The sequence below is a fragment of the Manihot esculenta genome, chromosome 15 (genome assembly GCF_001659605.2).
Source record: "Manihot esculenta cultivar AM560-2 chromosome 15, M.esculenta_v8, whole genome shotgun sequence".
Taxonomy (NCBI): domain Eukaryota; kingdom Viridiplantae; phylum Streptophyta; class Magnoliopsida; order Malpighiales; family Euphorbiaceae; genus Manihot; species Manihot esculenta.
The window spans coordinates 31,835,248-31,852,945 of NC_035175.2; the positions used below are offsets into that span (position 1 = coordinate 31,835,248).

The 17,698-nt window shown below is 32.2% G+C and overlaps 1 protein-coding gene across 5 annotated transcripts; it reads right to left on the reverse strand.

The window, feature by feature from the left end:
* Positions 1 to 2,628: 2,628 nt before the first annotated feature.
* On the reverse strand, positions 2,629 to 16,231 carry LOC110602719. 5 transcript variants are annotated; one of them, XM_021740313.2, is made up of 4 exons: positions 15,909 to 16,142; positions 15,773 to 15,813; positions 14,990 to 15,166; positions 2,629 to 3,064 (listed from the first exon to the last, which is right to left on the reverse strand). In XM_021740313.2, exons 2-4 carry the CDS (start codon positions 15,773 to 15,775, stop codon positions 2,855 to 2,857), a joined length of 390 nt encoding a protein of 129 aa, XP_021596005.2. In that variant the 5' UTR covers positions 15,776 to 15,813; positions 15,909 to 16,142; the 3' UTR covers positions 2,629 to 2,854. The 5 variants fall into 5 exon arrangements, with proteins under 5 accessions (XP_021596005.2, XP_021596004.2, XP_043807233.1 ...); XM_021740312.2 differs by having other exon boundaries at positions 15,710 to 15,813; positions 15,909 to 16,140; XM_043951296.1 differs by lacking the exon at positions 2,629 to 3,064 and adding an exon at positions 15,293 to 15,378 and having other exon boundaries at positions 15,025 to 15,166; positions 15,710 to 15,813; positions 15,909 to 16,231.
* Between the last annotated feature and the right edge of the window lie 1,467 nt (positions 16,232 to 17,698).

A 17,698-nucleotide genomic window follows, 5' to 3' on the forward strand; every position in this document is an offset into this window, starting at 1 on the left:
GCTTAAGACATATAGCACCCATGTTAATAACAATATCGTGGCAGTTCAGGACTAGATGTCCGAGTATCATGTTATATGCAAATGGAATGTTTACCACCATAAACTCTGCATATAACTCTCGCCTATACTTTTCATCCCAAGCACCAAGGGAAGATTGATGGTATCTAATACTGCTACGGTCTTATATCCTAACCCTACTAAGGGGTAAAAGACTCTGATAAGGTTGTTTTTATCTAAGTCCAACTTGTTAAAAATATTTAAGATAAAAAGGTTACCTGTATCCACCAGTACCCTCCTTACCTCATACCAGTTTAGGAGAATCTTAACGATCAGCGGATCGTTTTGGAAGAATCTGATCGCCTTGTTCGCAGGGCTGAACCTTACCTTTTGCCTGGTCCATAGCTATTGATGAACATATAGGACATTTTATGCTACCCGCTTATTTTTCCTTTTACCCTTGTCAAGTCCTCTGGTGATGACATGCACAATTCCGACTATTTTCAGAAACAAGGAAGAAAAGCTCCTTCTTTATAGAGATAGAGAGAACAAGAGCATGACGTAAACCCAAATGATCAAAGAAAACCCAATAGTTTCCCAGCAACGGAACCAAATAACAGTGCTGAATTTAGATTAACGACGTGGCCTGAAGGGCACTTTATTGTGATTGGCAAGAACCTGTAAGAAAGAAAGCATGAGGTAGTGGTGGGTGCCTATGACAACCATTTCTACGCTCAAGTTAGTATCTTGTAGGGCAGAGAAAATGTAATGGACTACTTAGAGTTTGTGTAATGTTAGAGATAGCATACATTCTCTATAATAACTTTCCTTTTATACTGCAGGAAAATAGAGATAAACATAGTATTTCCTATAAATCTAGTGATGATATGACCGACTATTCGATAAGGGGCATCACCAGTTAATAAGTTGGTAATCCCGCGATTTCAGGTGAGATAGGAGTGTGTCTGATAACGATAACTCTATACCAATACTCGGCATATTGAGGAAGGGCGAGTTTTGTCGTCAAACCGGATGTTGAAGTGTTCGAGTCTCCCTTTTCTTGGACGAGACTGTATTTCCCACTTGCTAGATCTCTGCCACATAGTCCCTATCCTGTGGTGACAGCTCATAGTTTGTTTTGAGCGGATGTCATGTAACATCAATAACTAAACTTTAGATTTAATAAAAATAATTTTTTATTATTTTATTGTTTTGTATAAAAATGAGATTTTAATAGTTAAAATTTGAAATCATTATTAGAGAAAAGTTTCACATTAAATGCTATAAATTAATTCATATAAAAAAATAAAAATAAAATAGAGATTATTCTCTTCACGACAAGTCTTACTTATCAAAATATTGAAAACGTACATTCAACAATATCCAACATATAACTAAATGTGTGCAAGTATAAATGGTCTGTTGCCCTTTTTCTTTAGATGAAGCTTTGATACTTAGTAAATACTCATTTGCAGTATTTTACTCAAGTCAATTGAATATAAATATAATTTAATTTAATGCAATGAATTAAAAATAATACACATATAATTTTATTTTCTTAAAATATTTCACCATTATTCAAATGTTGAACAAATATTACATTTATCTAAAAATAACATTATTTATATATATATAGTTTTATATCCGTCACTAATTATAAAATTTGATTCAAATTTTTTTATAAAAATTTAATCAATAGATTTTTTTAATATTATTTCTTTTATTTAAAATGAAAAAAAAATTAAAACATTCATGATTTACTAATAATTTATTCAATTATCATGTATTGATCAATGATTTTGAATTTTACCTCTCATTATTTCTGGCCCAATTTCTTTTAGTCTGTGTGAGAGAGCACCACAACTCAATGATTTTGAACATTTATGACCAAATTCAATGAATACGGCTCTCATAACTTCTTAATTAATGCTACCAAAAAACAAGACATTTTCTTTGATGGATTTGGACATATATATTCTTAGTTGTTTTATTTGACCTCACTAAAAAATTAATCAATTCAAGAGTCAAACCTATATTTTCAAATATGGATTTTTGTTAATTACTTTCATTTTTATTTTTGGGTAGCTTTATATATATGTATGTTCTTCTTCACAACAATATATATATATAACTAAATCTTTTACAAAATAATAAAAGTATTTTTAAATATTAAAATTTAATTAAATTTATTTTTTAATGTTTATTGAATAATATATTAATTAGCCTCATTTGACTATGTTAGACTTTAAATTCTTCTTGAACTAAAAAGAAAAAAACCAACTTTAAATCCATAATCTTCTACACTTACCAATTCAAAACCTGATTTAAATTTGCCTATATGAATAGGATGAGTCAACCGTGGATACCACATGGCAAGTCCATAATCCAAATGCTATCAATTGGCATCTCTCTACGAAACTAGGAAACCATATCTCAGCCCACTGATAATCATATAATATAAAAAAGTTGGGCGTTATGTTGAAGCTGCAACCATCACCAGATCTCTCAGAAATATAAAAGCCAGCCAGCCAGCCAGCCAGCCGGCCAGTTCACTGGATTCTCATTGAGAGGCAAGTGCAAAGCATACTTGTGTGGCTAAAGCATCTAAAGCACAGAAATGCATGAGAAAGATTGACACCGAGATTCAATTTACTTAGCATTGACATCAAAGTGTTACATAAGCTCAGAACATTAAGCATATACTTTTATTGCCAAGTGAAGTGTTAAATTTACTTTAAGAGTGGTGGGGTGGGAAATGATTTTGCTAATTCAGGATGTAAAATGAAAAAAAAAACATGCAACTTATGTATAGAAATTAAGTAAACCTACATTCCAATCAGAAACTGATACCAAGGTTTTAGATCCCAGATGCACTACATTCTTCAAGTAGTTTTAGCAAATTATGTTCAGGAGCACTCATGGATGGTAGAATCAATCTGTTGGACTGGATTGGCCGAGGCTTTGTCCCAGCCGTTTCAGATTCAAGGGCCCCACCTTCTTTCATTACAGGCAAGTCAGCCCTCCTCCTCACAGTTGCAGATACTCGCTCTTTCCATAGTCTTCCATCCTGACATTTGAGAAAGATGATATCAAAATCTATAGGAATCAGCAGTGGTCACCTAAAAGAATCAGAGTTTGTGCAACAAAACAGTGGGTATCTTTTATATCAACAACAAATTCATCCACAATAATACTCCATGACACAGAAGTGAATACAGAATCCAGTCCATCAGTTCTCAATTGCTGCCAGTTCTCTGATAAGCCATGCCTGGCTCATTTCAGGAGAGTACTGCTAGGCAAGAGCTTTCTGTTGGACAGAAGAAAACAACCTAAACAAAACATTCATGAAGGCAACATTTTCCTTTCATAAAAGTCACTCAGCTACTACTGCGGACAACAGTTTGATACCATAAAATGCACCTTTAAGATCAGATCTTCTTTTCTCAACTGTTAGTATGCTTATACATCAACAAGCTAGTTCAAGAAAATTACTCTCCTAGGAGCCAAGATGATGAAGAATATTGAACAGCTAGAATAGATACTTGATACTGCCAGCAGTATGCCACAAGGAATCTGCCAAGGAAATTGCACAAACACTTTATTCGAGAATAAGCAAGTTTTACTATGGAGAATTGTTTACTGGATGTCAGCATGCTATGAACGAGTTACTTAGAAGGAAAACCCCCCCAATTTATATAGATTTGTCTATTGACCCTCTAATTTTCAATTGTACCAGCCCATAAACTTTCTATTTTAAGAACGAGGACTTTAACAGTAAATTTTACTAAAAAATAAAATGTTTTGTCACTTCAAAAAACCTAAAATAATTGCATTGCTTAATTCAGGCAGAGTCCAAAAGCTTGGAAGTGGGCTTTTCCCCCCTATCCACTCACCTAACCTCAATTATTTCTACATGAAAAAAGTAGGCTTAAAATTGGTCAATTAACTGAAAAAGACCCAATGTGTACATCATTTTGCATTTTAATCCAATATTTACATTTAAATGTAATTTTGACCAATTTTCAAAAATCAAAATTTGAGTTTAGATGGTATGCTAAATATAATATTTTATTATTTTAAAAGGGCTATAGACAAAAAAATCTAAACTATATCAGAGTTTTAAATAACGGCCGTTACGTTATGTAACAGTATCAAGGGGGTTGTTATCTGTTAGGCTGTTACCCAATGGCCCTTTTGAATTGCGACCGTTACGTAATGGTAACGACCGTTACTTTAATCCAAAATTCAAACAGACTCTTCACTTTTTTTGCTGGAGCCAGCTATTCATTGACCATTTCTTTCCTTCTTCTCTAGCAAGCAGCACAACAAGTTCAACAACTCATTTCAAACTAAATTATCCATCTTTTCTCTCAAATATCTCAAGTTTCCCTAAAGATTTTTCTTAGACTACCATTAACTACTTCATTTCAAACTAATTTTTTCTAAAAAGTGAGTTAATGTTTCTGTATATTTACTTTCAGCTGCTGTAATTTTTGTATTTTTTTTATTTTTATAGTTTAAATTTATAGTTTTGAGTTAAAAATATACATTGAAGCTATTAGTTTGTTCGATGTATTAAAATTGTATGGTTTTTGTCAGTTTAGACTATTTTTTAGAAATTATTATGTAATTAAATTATTTTTAGTTGTTGATTTTATTTAATTTAATTTTTTAAAATTTTTATGGATTAAAGTAAGTTATTAGTATTAAAATTATACTTTGAGCTATTAGTTTGTCCGATCTATAAAAATTATATGGTTTTAGTAAGTTTAGACTATTTTTCAGAAACTATTATGAAATTAAATTATTTTTAGTTCATGTATTTTTTTTTTTGTTTAATTTTTGTGAATTAAAATGTTAGTTTTGAGTTAAATTAATAGTTGTAGATAAGAGTAAGACTTGTTTGATAATTAAAAATTTCATATCTATAAAATTTGTGTTAAATAGAAATTAAATTAATTTATGGACTATGAAGTTAGGTTAAAATTAAATTATGAAAAAAATATTTATCTTTCATGTATTTGACATTTGACATCTTTTAATTTTTATGAACAGTTATTAAATATTAAATATATAAAATGTCTAGTGAAAGTGGTTCTGGTTCTATTCAAGGGGATAGTTTAAATATATAAAATGCCTCGTGGAAATGGTTCTGGTTCTACTCAAGGGGGTGGTAAACCAAGTAACGATATTGGGTAGAAGTTTGCAACACCTATGAGAAATAAAGGAGAAATGATTTGCAATTTCTATGGAAGAAAAGTCACCGGTGAAATAATAAGATTGAAATTGCACTTAACTAATATACCCGGTCAAATTGTAGGTTGTCATAAAGTTTATTCCCAAGTTGGGAAGGATATGGCCGGCGTCCTGAAAGAATACCAGTTGGCTAAAAAGGATAAAGAAAAAAGAGAAAGAGAATTAGAAAAAGAAATGATAAATATAAATAGAATTGAAGATGATTACAAGGAGGATATTAAAATGTAAATGGCGAGACAAGCGAGCATGAGACATTTGGAAGAAGATGAATTCAGAAAGAGAACTAGATCTAGATTTGATGTAGGTGGTACTAGCAGACAAATGTTGGATCGTTCTGCTACCACACGTGAGAGAGTTAGAGAAGCACAAAGATATGCGTAAGTATCTATACCGGCATCTCGATTGGCTGCCACAGAAGTTAAGCTAGGGAAAAGCAGAGCGCAACAAATGCAGCCAAAATTAAAAACTAAATGATTGAAGACACAAAAGGAGGCTTCCCTTCAGCATTGTTGAGTCAACGTGGACAAAGTCTGTTACCAAACCACTGCAAGTCTATACCCGATTCAGTCATGGACCCAAGTCAAAGCAACCACATATTGAGCCTCTAAATTAGTCAAAATTTTCAGTTATTTTTTAGTTATCTTTTAGTTAAATTGTTCCCTATTTTTAGGAGGGTATTCCTCCACTTTCCATTTCATGTGTTAGTTGAGGAGGGTGTTCCTCCATGTTGAAGTAGTGCTCCTTTGATGTAGGAAGCACTTTCTATTTCATGTTGTTAGTTGAGGAGGGTGTTCCTCTATGTTGAAGTAGTGCTCCTTAAATGTAGGAAGCAGTTATACTTCCTTTTTGTATTTAAGCAATAACATTAATGAAGAGTACAAGCTTCCAAAATCAATTAAGTCTTGAGCGCTTTAAGTCTCAGAGGTTCCAGGCTCCCTCTTTTAGAGCCTGAATTGTTAATAACCAGAAGTCGTAAAAAGACTCTTAACCCAAACACTCAAACTCCTGCCATACCCTTAACCCACCGACCCATAACTAGATCCACAACCCGGGACCATAACAAAGTCACTTTTAAGAACAGCGGCAGAAATTGACTCTAATGTATCTCCACCTAGTGCTTATGAAATTGTAGAAGTTTATCTGAAAAATGAGTATAATGAAATGAAAAAATATAGTCTCATTTGATTGGATATGGAAGGAGAGGAGAGTTACTATAATGTATGATGATTGGAGTGGGCCAACATGTATGAGTATAGTAAATTTCCTTATCTACTCAAAGCACAGTGTTCCACAAATCTGTTGATGCATCCAATGTGAAACATAAAGAAATTCATGAAATAGGCCATGAAAAGGTTATCCAAGTGGTAACGAACAACAAAGCTGCTATTAAATTAGAAGGGAAGAAATTCATGAAGAAATTCTCTAATCTATATTGGACTGCTCGTAGTGCTCATTGTATTGATTTGATTTTGGAAGATATTGGAAAGAAGTGTGAAAAAAATAATTGACTAAGCTAAGGTAATTACCCAATTTATTTATAATCATAATTGGATGACCAATTATATGAAGAAATTCACGGACAATAGAGATATTATTCGACCTGGCATCACTAGATTTGCCAAAAATTTCATTGCTTTAGAGTCTATTGTCCGTTATAGGGTAGGGCTAAGGAATATGTTCGAATCAGAGCAATGGATAATGAGCAAATATGGACAAGTAACAAGTGCTCCAGCGCATGAAGCCAAGAAAATTGTGCTTAGCTTACGCAGCAAAAGAAGAAACTTTTGGGAGAGGGCACAATCAATAATGAAAGTTCAAAAACCTCTCGATGGTTTTAAGATTAGTTGATGGGGATGAAAAGCCAACAATGAGATTTATATATGAGGCAATGGAGCAAGCAAAGTTGGCTATTAAAAAAAATCCAGAAGCTATTTGGAACATTGGAAAATAATCGATCATAAATGGAATTTTCAATTGTATCATGACTTCCATGCCGCTGATAAGAACATTGTGTATTATAATTTGATAGTTTAGAAAATTAAATTATTAAAGTAAGAAATAACTTATTATCTATTTTCATATTTTATTTTACAGGTCTTGTCTAAATCCTCAATATCAATATGGCCCACGTGATATTGAAAATGATAATGAAATCATATTGAGCCTAAAAAATGTGATTCAACGTCTAGAGGGAGATTTAGTAAACCAAGGAAAAGCATTAAATCAAGTAAGTAACAAGCTAATTTTCAAATGTTTGAAACTTGAACTGTTGCTCTTGAACTTAAAGTTAACTTACTGGAATTTGGAACATGTAGACTCTACTTTTTCAGGACAAAATAGAGTTTTGGAACAATTTTGGCACAAAAGGCAATTAAATTCACTAATCCATGTACTAAATTTATAAAATAAGTATAAATTATTTTTGTACATTCATTTTAATACAACTAAATTTATTAAAATAATAAAAATTTAAAAATATTTTGCAGCTAAGTGATGGATTAATTATGGAGGAAGTGCTCCAGAATTAAGAAAAACTGCTATCAAAGTGTTGAGCCAAACAACTTTGGCTTCAAACTGCGAGAGAATTGGAGCACATTTTCCTTCATTCACACAAAGATAAGAAACAAATTGAAGTATCAAAAGTTACATGCACTCGTCTTTATGCACTACAACATGAGGCTGAAAGTTAGAAATATAACAAGAAAAAGCCAACAAGAGTTAGATAGGAGATACGATACAATTAATTTGGATTATACTTTTGAAGAAGATGATCTATTAAACTCTTGGTTGGAAGTAAGGGAATCTCCACTACTTGATAGACGATCAAATCTATGGTTGGATGATGAAGAGGAGGGTATTAATAAGTTTGAATCTGCAACTCAAACTCAAGGACAACAAAGTGGTGCTGGTGATGATTCTTTTATTTTATCCAGCTCTAATAGTGATGATGATGGTGGTGGCGGTGGTGATCAAGGTGGAGGAGGAATCACAGTTGAAGGAGGTGGTAGTCATAGTTCACAAGATCCACCTAGTCAAAAGCAAAGTGGAACTATAATTATTTCTGAACCATCTCCAATGCGTACATATCAAAGATCACGAGGCTCTCATAGTTCTAGTACAATTCTAGTACTGGTGGTGCTGAAACATCCCAAACAAAGGGTAAGGGTGGTGCATATGAGGAGGAGGGGTCAATTGATTCATCAAATTATGGATACGGCTTTAGCACGTATAATTCAAATTTTATATATGGTGGTGGACCTAATGGTAGCTCATCAACCGAAGATACTTCATCAAATTATGGGTTCCATGCCAATTTGGAGAGGGTGCCATATCCAACAAATTATCCTCCTACATATTCATAGTACCATTTATCAGGAGCAGAGTCAGCTTCATCGTGCCCTCAACAGCCAACTTATGGTGATCCTAATGATTTACAGGCACTGTTCACATGGAAAATGGGGCTGGTTTAGATGTGGCTGTTAAATTCTAAATTTTAAACTTCTGTTGCTGCGAGTGCAAATAAACTGAACTTATTTAAGCTTCAAAGAATCTTGATTTTTCCAGTTATACTTTTGTATTTAAAAAGCTAGTTGAAATTAATGAAAAGGCAGCTAAGTGCATTCCAAGATTAAGTCTCCTAAATGCCCAGAGATCGAAGGGTTCTCTCCAACTAGCCATTTCAATTCTCATACAAGGACACAACCACAAAGGCCAAAAACACTAGTAAATCTCAACCCAGCAGATCTCTCTGTTAATCACCCATCACCCATTGATACAATTACAAACTTTTATGGATAACTGATAGATTAAATCAATAACATCCATAGCAAACAAATTATATTCATCTATTATCTTATCTCTAGTATCTTATCTTATCTTATGCGTTTATTATTAGATTTCTGTTATCCTATCTTAGAAGCTCTTTATCTAATAGTTGCTTTTATTAGACTTCTATTCTAATTAAAAATACTATATGATTGTATGAATCTCTACTATATAAGAGGTTTATTTTTATTCAATAAAGCAAATATAATTTATTTCTAAAATTGTGAGATTTAAAACTCTTTCATTAACGGGTTTGAGGTGTTAAAAGCTCCCTCTAATGAGCTCCTTTTTCCATCATCTAGTTGTGACACGATCTGTGACCTAGGACCATAACAACTTAGTATCAGAGCAAGACATCATGGGAGATCAATCCAGTTTACAACAGAAACTGAATTTCTAAATCCAATTATCTGAGGAACGGTATCAACAAATGTACTAGAGAAGTTGAACTCCTTAATGATCACGATTGAATGACTGAGGTCAGCAAATTTTCAAACTAGTTTGCACCTTCAACAAGGAGGCAAACCAGAACCGAGATATATCGAGTAGTAGCCAACAAAATTTTGGTTAACAAATGAATAAGAGAATAGAGGTACCTGTGGTGCCTTAAAATGTCAAAGTTGACTTTTCCACATGTAATGAAAAGGGACGTAGTGTTGTTGCTTTTGGTCTAGACACCCAAGTTTAGAAATTATTAGTTACTTGGCAAGACTGTCCTGAATCTAAAGCTACATACGAGTTGAACAATTATTTTCAGGTTGCATATTCTCCCTTTGAGCTTGAGGACAGGCTTTTTTTCTAAAGGGGAGTGATGTTATGGATAACAAATAGATTAATGTTGACCAATATAGAAGGTTCCTAATTAAAAGGATTCAGATTTTTGGGGTCCTAATTAGACTTAATTGTAGGGATTTTATTCTTATTGTAAATATTTCTAATTTAAATTGATTTTTTGTGTATAAATACTCAAACCTTTATAAAGATTAATTCAATTGGAATAGAATCAAAAATTCCTCTCACAATTCATCATGGTATCAAAGCTTTTTCTTGATTTTAAGGTTTAAACACTGTTCGACGCTGCTAAGCTGTCCAATCCAATTCGGCACTGTTTTCGACCCTTTTTCGACCATCCCATGCCGCTACATGGTCTTTTGGTGATTTCGTTGGATTCTCTTGTGTGTACAACTTGGTTCTATTGTGTGGACTCATAACTTGATTCACTTTTTTCCCGCGTGGGAGACGTTTTCCGAGTATTTTTTTCGACCGTGATTCTTTTCGGCAAACTTGTCTTTAAGACGCGCCTCTAATCTGCTTGGACCCGTGCCTTTTTCATCGGTGAACAATAATTCTTTCTTTAGTAACAGTAATTTTCCATTGTTTTTATAGAAAAAGGGTGTTTTTTTTCCTTGAAATGGCAGTGACTTGTGTGTGTAATGTAAGGACTTCTAATAATGCTTCTATTTCGTCTTTTGATTATGCTCCATAGATTATTGATTCGGGTGCAAATAGACATGATGAGCACCTCTAAAAACTTCCTTAATTATCTTTCATGTCTACAAAAAAGACACTATCAGAATTGCAGATGGTTCTTCCACTCCTATCTCTAAAACAAAAACCATTGTGAAGCCTATTCAGTGTCATAAATCTTCCTCTTCTCCATCTAGTGAGCCATCTCTAAACCTTGAGCCATTGATGATCTAAATAAACCAATTGCTCAAAGAAAATGAGTTAGGTCTTGCACAAAGCACTCTATTTCTAACTCTCTCTCTTATGATTCTTTGTATCATTCTATAGAGCCTTTGTCTTGTCTATTTCCTTTGTGTCTATCCCACAGGATTAGAAGGAAGTTCTCAAAGATTCTAATTGGAAGGGAGCAATGATTGAAGAAATAAAAGTCTTGGCTAAAAATGAGACCTGGGAGTTGATGTTTCTTCCACCTGGAAAAATACCAGTTGGCTGCAAATGGATATTGACTGTGAAATACAAAGCAAATGGATCAATTGAAAGATTCAAGGTCAGACTAGTTGCAAAAGGATAAACTCAAACCTATGGAGTGGATTACTATGAGAGATTTACCCTGCTGCTACAATGAACTTAATCAGAGTATTGCTATCTTGCGCTGCCAACCTTAATTGAGACCTACAGCAATTTGATGTGAAAAATGCATTCCTCCATGGAGACTTAGAGGAAAAAGTGTATATGGAAATCCCTCCTAGATTTGCTGATGAAAAAATACAAGGAAACGTGTGCAGGTTAAAAAAAGCATTGTATGAGTTGAAACGATCACCCAGAGCTTGGTTTGATCGATTCAACAGAGTTACGATTTCCTTTAGCTATCAACAGAGCAATGCTGACTATACCCTATTTATCAGATATTACAAAGGTAAAATTGGTCTTCTCATAGTTTATGTTGATGACATAGTAAGGATAGGGGATGACACTGAAGAGATGACTCGACTGAAAAAGCTTTTGGCTCAGAAGTTCGAAATTAAAAATCTAGGAAAACTACAATATTTCCTAGGAATCGAAGTTGCCAGATCAAAGAAGAGAATCTTAGAGAAAATACATTCTAAATATTTTGGAAGCAACTGGTATATTAGGTTGTAAATCAACAGAGACTCACATTGAGAGCAATCATAAGCTACAAGCACGAATTGATGAATTAGTGGATATTGGCACATATCAGAGGTTAGCAGGCAGACTGATTTATCCTTCGCATACTCGACTAGACATAGCATATGCAATTAGCTTAGTCAGTCAATTTATGCATGATTCTCATGAGTCTCACATGCAAGCTGTTTTTCGCATTTTGCGATACTTGAAGGCTACTCCTGGAAAAAGCCTCCTATTCTCTAAACACGGTCATCTCCGCATTCACTTATTCATAGATGTAGATTAGGCTGGATCCCTTGATGATAGGAGATCGACTAATGGTTACTGCACACTTATGGAAGGAAACCTTATTACTTCTAGAAGCAAAAAAATAAATTGTTGTTACTCGATCAAATGCTAAGGCGAAATATAGAACAATAGCATAAGGTGTTTGTGAACTCCTATGATTACAGAGATTATTGAAGGAATTGAAACTATTGGAGAGGGATAAACTTCTCTCGTACTGTGACAACAAAACTACCATCAGTATAACTCATAATCCGGTTCAACATGACCGAACGAAGCACATTGAGATTGATCGACACTTCATTAAAGAGAAGTTAATAAATGGTGTCTTGTGATTGGATCATGCGACTTTTGATGAACAGCTGGCTAATATATTTATCAAAGGGCTCAGCAACAAGACCTATCACACCTTAGTTTGCAAGTTGGGCATGTATGATATATATACACCAACTTGAGAGAGAGTGTTTACCAAAACAGAAGGATTCAGATCTTTGGGATCCTATATGTATAAATACTCAAATCTTATAAAGATTAATTCAATTGAAATAGAATAAAAAATTCCTCACAAAATTCTTCAATTAAATCCATAACATCCATAGCAAACAGATTACGTTTATTTATTATCTTACCTCTAGTATCTTATCTTATTTTATGCGTTTGTTATTAGATTTTTATTCTTTTATCTTAGGAGCTATTTATTTAATAATTGCTTGTATTAGACTTCTCTAATTAGAAGTACCACTATATAAGAAGTTTATTTTTATTCAATAAAGCAATGAGAATTAAGACTCATTAACGAGTCTAAGGTTTTAAGAGCTCCCTCTGATGAGATTCTTTCTTTTCGATTATCTCGTAACACGATCCGTGTCTCAGGACCGTATCACAAACTCAAGTTTGTAACAAAACTCATACTATGTCCTTACTATTTGACCTTCAAAGGCCAACTTTCCTAGCAAAAGTATGACAACTCTCAAGGTTACTTCTACTTCTAGCCCTCAACCTTCTGAAGCTGACATCTGTAATCTCAGAATTTCCAGAGTTGTCTTACATAATGTCATATAACCTCTATAATGTCAGTACACAGAAGGCAATAGGTTTCAGGCTCTAAAGATGGTTGGATGGAGTTGACCTGAAAGTGGCAATAGTAGCACAGCAGATACTGGAATGAATTGTATTGGAACCTCAGCATTTTTTTCTAGTAGACAGATTCCAATATAATATCAACCTAAGTTAAATTATCACAAGTCACCAGTGATCGGTAAAGGTTGCTGGTGATTGGAGACAGCCAGGAGTGACTAATGGTAGTCTGTAGACTACTCGTGTGTGTTTATGTGATTTCCTATCAGGTTTCTTTCTTTTTTAGTAAATTTATAAAATCTAGATTTGAAATGGCTGAATTTTCCCTTTGACCAAAAAAATGTTGTGGACTAATATTACTAGGCACCCGAAACATCAAAAGATGCAAAAAATGTTAGCAAGAAAACATTTTTCATGAAACAAATAGAGCCTATGAAGCACTTTTTCTTTTTTAAAAAAAGTTCCCTAAAAAAAGCCTATATTATACATGTTTAAAATTGCCAAAAAGCATAAGTTCATATAATAAAAAATTAAATCAAAATAATTGCTGAACTTCTTTTCTTTGTCCTGCATCATTATACTGCAGTTCAAAAGAATCCAGCCTTGAGTTTTGAATTTCACAGTAGCAACAATTTTTCAACCCATACTTGGCTACTTGCATGGCAAACTTACAATTTTAGAACTTCACTTGGAAACAACTTGTATTCTTTTTTAGAAAACAATAATCATGACATAAGACATGTTTCCTGAATTCACTATTGAATCTATATGGAACAAGGAAAGTTACCAACAAAAACTACTAGTTGTTTAACATCTACAATCTACTCACCAGCTCACACTTGTAAGCCAAAAATAACTAGCAAGCAAAATTTATTTCGAAACAAGAAAAATCCTAGAAAGTAATTAACATACCTCTTGTAAATGGGGAATCAGACAAGATTTCTATGTAGGAAAATTTTGTAGATAACCTAAACTTACATAATTAAGAATTAAATCAAAATAATTTCTGCACTTTTGCTGCAGCATATCAGTAGGCAAAATACATGTCAGATGTATTCAAATTGAGCACCCAAGTGCTGTAAATGAAATAACAATGACAACCTAAAAATGCAAATATCTGAAAACTCATGTAATACATTATCAAATCAGAAGTGTCAACCCAAAATTACCTTATATCATAAACCTAACATTGTGTTTGGATAGGCAAAAGGAAAAAGATGAGGAAAATAGAAGAAGATTAATAGTTAAGAAGGAAAATAACAGTTTGTTGTTGCATTTGGATAAAGGGAGGAAAATATTGAAAGGAAAGTTGTTTTTTGAATGATAAAACTATAATTTTATCCCCAAACTTTCAAAGACAATCTAGAAAATATAGGGATATATTTCTACTTTCAAACGTTTTCCTCCTACTTTCTCCCGATTTGGAGAGAAAGTGGGAGTGAAATGTAAAAGTTATTTTCCTCCCAGAATTTTATTGCCTCCTTATTTTCTAAGTTTATTTTCCTCTCTGATTTCCTTCCTCACTTATTTTCCCTCAATCCAAACATGTGCTAAAACTCACTGAACTTTTCTTTGCTCAAGAAGAAAAATACATTGTGCATACCAAATTACTAGTCACGTGTTGCCACAGAATTTTATTATCTGCTATTTATAAGTCTGTGACAATCATGTTATTAAATTGTGCACAAAGGAAAAAAGTAACCGGATTTGGCACTACATACAATATGAACTTCTCAGCAATCCGTGAAAAACCCTTCCCCAACCTATTCTGGTAAGGAAAGAGAGGGAGAGGGAGGGAGGGAAGGGATGATCAATCTCTTTCAACCCATTGAAATAGATTAGAACAACAACAAAAGGAAACACCAATTTGGTACAAACAATACAAAATTCATAAGGAGCAGAAAAAAAAAATCAAGTAACCAGTGATGAAGCTTACGTTAAGAATTGAAGGTTCAGGTAGTGGGCACTGAATTGGTTGATCGCTGTCGAGCGGCTCAATTGGGTGCTCAACTGGCTTAAACTCTACTGCTACTTCAATCCCATGAGGAGCAGAAGCAGTGGCAGTGACTGCCCTGGTAAGGTCTGGATTTGGGGGCAACACTTCCCCCTCATCCTGCAATATGTCAAGCCAATCAAAAAGTGAACACATTTACAAACTGCCAGTCAGCATCCTAGAAAAGATACAAGCAATCAAATCCATTGAAAAAATGGCTGCAAACTAAGAAATTGGAGAGGGGACCTTATCGAAAAATGGAAAAAAGAAAGACACAGAATATCATAATAGCAGTCAGAAGACCAGTAGTCCAAGATCAGGGCAATCCTCCACTGGACATAATAAAATTGCTTCAGCATAAATCAAAAAATTTTAAGCATAACCAATTACAATTGTGAAGATCAACCCTACAGAAAATCACCAAATCAATCCAGCTTGAAGAAATATAGCGCAGGAGAGAAAATCCACCAATGCAAGAATTTTTTTACCACTATAATTCACAACTATTGAAGATAAAGAATACAGTGATTCAAACAGTATTGGTAACCTATCGCTATTGGAAAACAAATAAAGAGAAAAGGAAAAATGGAAGAAGAAACAGCAAAACCATAGCAATTTGTTCAATTTTGTGAAATAGTAGAGACAGACACAAAGGTTTCTTACAAGAGCACTCTGGGTTCGTCTATGGCCAACTCTACGAACAGAAAACCTTGAGAAAATACCCACCATTTTTTTACAAGGAAAAGCGTATTCCAAAGTCAGTTTAGCTGTAATACAACAGATCACAGTCTCTCAGAAACGATGAACATATACCCAGAAACAGAAAATTATTAAAACCGATGTTTGATCGTCAATGATGTACAAGTTTTTCTGTCTCTTTCTAGAGAAAATAAAGAATAAGAAGAAGATGATAAGGTGGCTGAGGCTTGCTTGGCGTAATGGGTTTTGTCGGGAGTGTGGAATCTGAGCGTCTTTTTGTAGTAAAATAAAGTCAGAATTGAAAGATTAAAAAAGAGATTTAGTGTGAGAATCCATGAAAGAGATTTAGGAATGAGAAGGCATCCGGAAGAAACAAATCTAAGGCTACAGATGGAATACAGACTGCATTTGGAGACACTGTTGCTGTCCTCTGACCTTGGACCCACACAACCACGCCTACCGCCCAAGTGCGCTAAGCCTGACATCACCCTCCCAATCGGCTAAATCCCTCCGCTTATTATTAATAATTTAATAATTAATAATACTAAATCGTGTTTAAGGCGGTGAAGTTTCAGTTTCGAGAGCCACTCTCATATAGAAAAAATTATATTGTGAAACTGTTCAACAGCATTTAGGTAGACTTAGTTTACTGTCCCAAGTTTTTTTTTGACCTTTCTAACCGAACTGAAATATCATATGAAGCTGTACAGAATTGAAAAAAAAATTAATGGCATAAAGAATTAAATTGTATCAAATAGGATTTATTTAATTTATAATTTTAATTCTTTATTAAAAACTGAATTAAAACCGTATTAAATTAAAATTATAGTAAAAAATCGGTTTTTATATATATATATTTTAAATAATTTATAATCATATTATAATTTTAATAATATATTTTATATATTATATAATTTTAATAATATATTTTATATATTATATAATTTTAATAAAATTAAATATATGTAATTATAATATTATTTAATTATTAAATATTTTTTACTATTTTATTTAACTAATTTAATTAATTAATCATAATTTATTTAGAATAATATATTTAATTATTAAATATTTTTATTATTTTATTTAACTAATTTAATTAATTGATTATAATTTATTCTATCTAAATAAATTTTATATATATTAATGGAATTATATTATTAAAATTTAAATTATTAAAATAATTATATATATTATATATACTTATAATTATTAGTATTATTTATATATATAATAATAATATAAAATTATTATATATTTTAATAATTAACTAATTTAATTCATTTTATTTAAGTAAGTTGTGTTATTCTCTATTTCCAATAAAATTTAACTAATAGAATATGATTTCATAAAATTAAAAATAAATTAAATTAAATTAATTATAATTATTTTTTCAAAACAATATATATTATTTTCTGTAAAATTATATAATTTTACTATAGAAAACAAAACAAATGAAACTAAACAAATTCATAACATTTCAAATGAATGATAAAACTTGTTTGGTTAAAGAATATTTCTATTGAAAAATAGAACAAAGAAAAAATAAATTAAATTAAAATAATTATAATTATTTTTTCAAAACAATATATATTATTTTCTGTAAAATTATATAATTTTACTATAGAAAACAAAACAAATGAAACTAAACAAATTCATAACATTTCAAATGAATGATAAAACTTGTTTGGTTAAAGAATATTTCTATTGAAAAATAGAACAAAGAAAAAATAAATTAAATTAAAATAATTATAATTATTTTTTCAAAACAATATATATTATTTTCTGTAAAATTATATAATTTTACTATAGAAAACAAAACAAATGAAACTAAACAAATTCATAACATTTCAAATGAATGATAAAACTTGTTTGGTTAAAGAATATTTCTATTGAAAAATAGAACAAAGATTTTAAAAGGTTTTTTTTTTTTTTAAGATTTTGATTATTTAG

What these genes read in the sequence shown, in the direction of transcription:
- LOC110602719 (XM_043951296.1), bottom strand. Translation starts at nt 16,230, where the DNA reads ATGTCAGGCTTAGCGCACTTGGGCGGTAGGCGTGGTTGTGTGGGTCCA. An exon ending in AGAAAGAGACAGAAAAACTT is followed by an intron (nt 15,814 to 15,908) that starts GTACATCATTGA and finishes GTTGTATTACAG; the next exon opens with CTAAACTGACTTTGGAATAC. An exon ending in TTTTTCCATTTTTCGATAAG is followed by an intron (nt 15,167 to 15,292) that starts GTCCCCTCTCCA and finishes GACATATTGCAG; the next exon opens with GATGAGGGGGAAGTGTTGCC.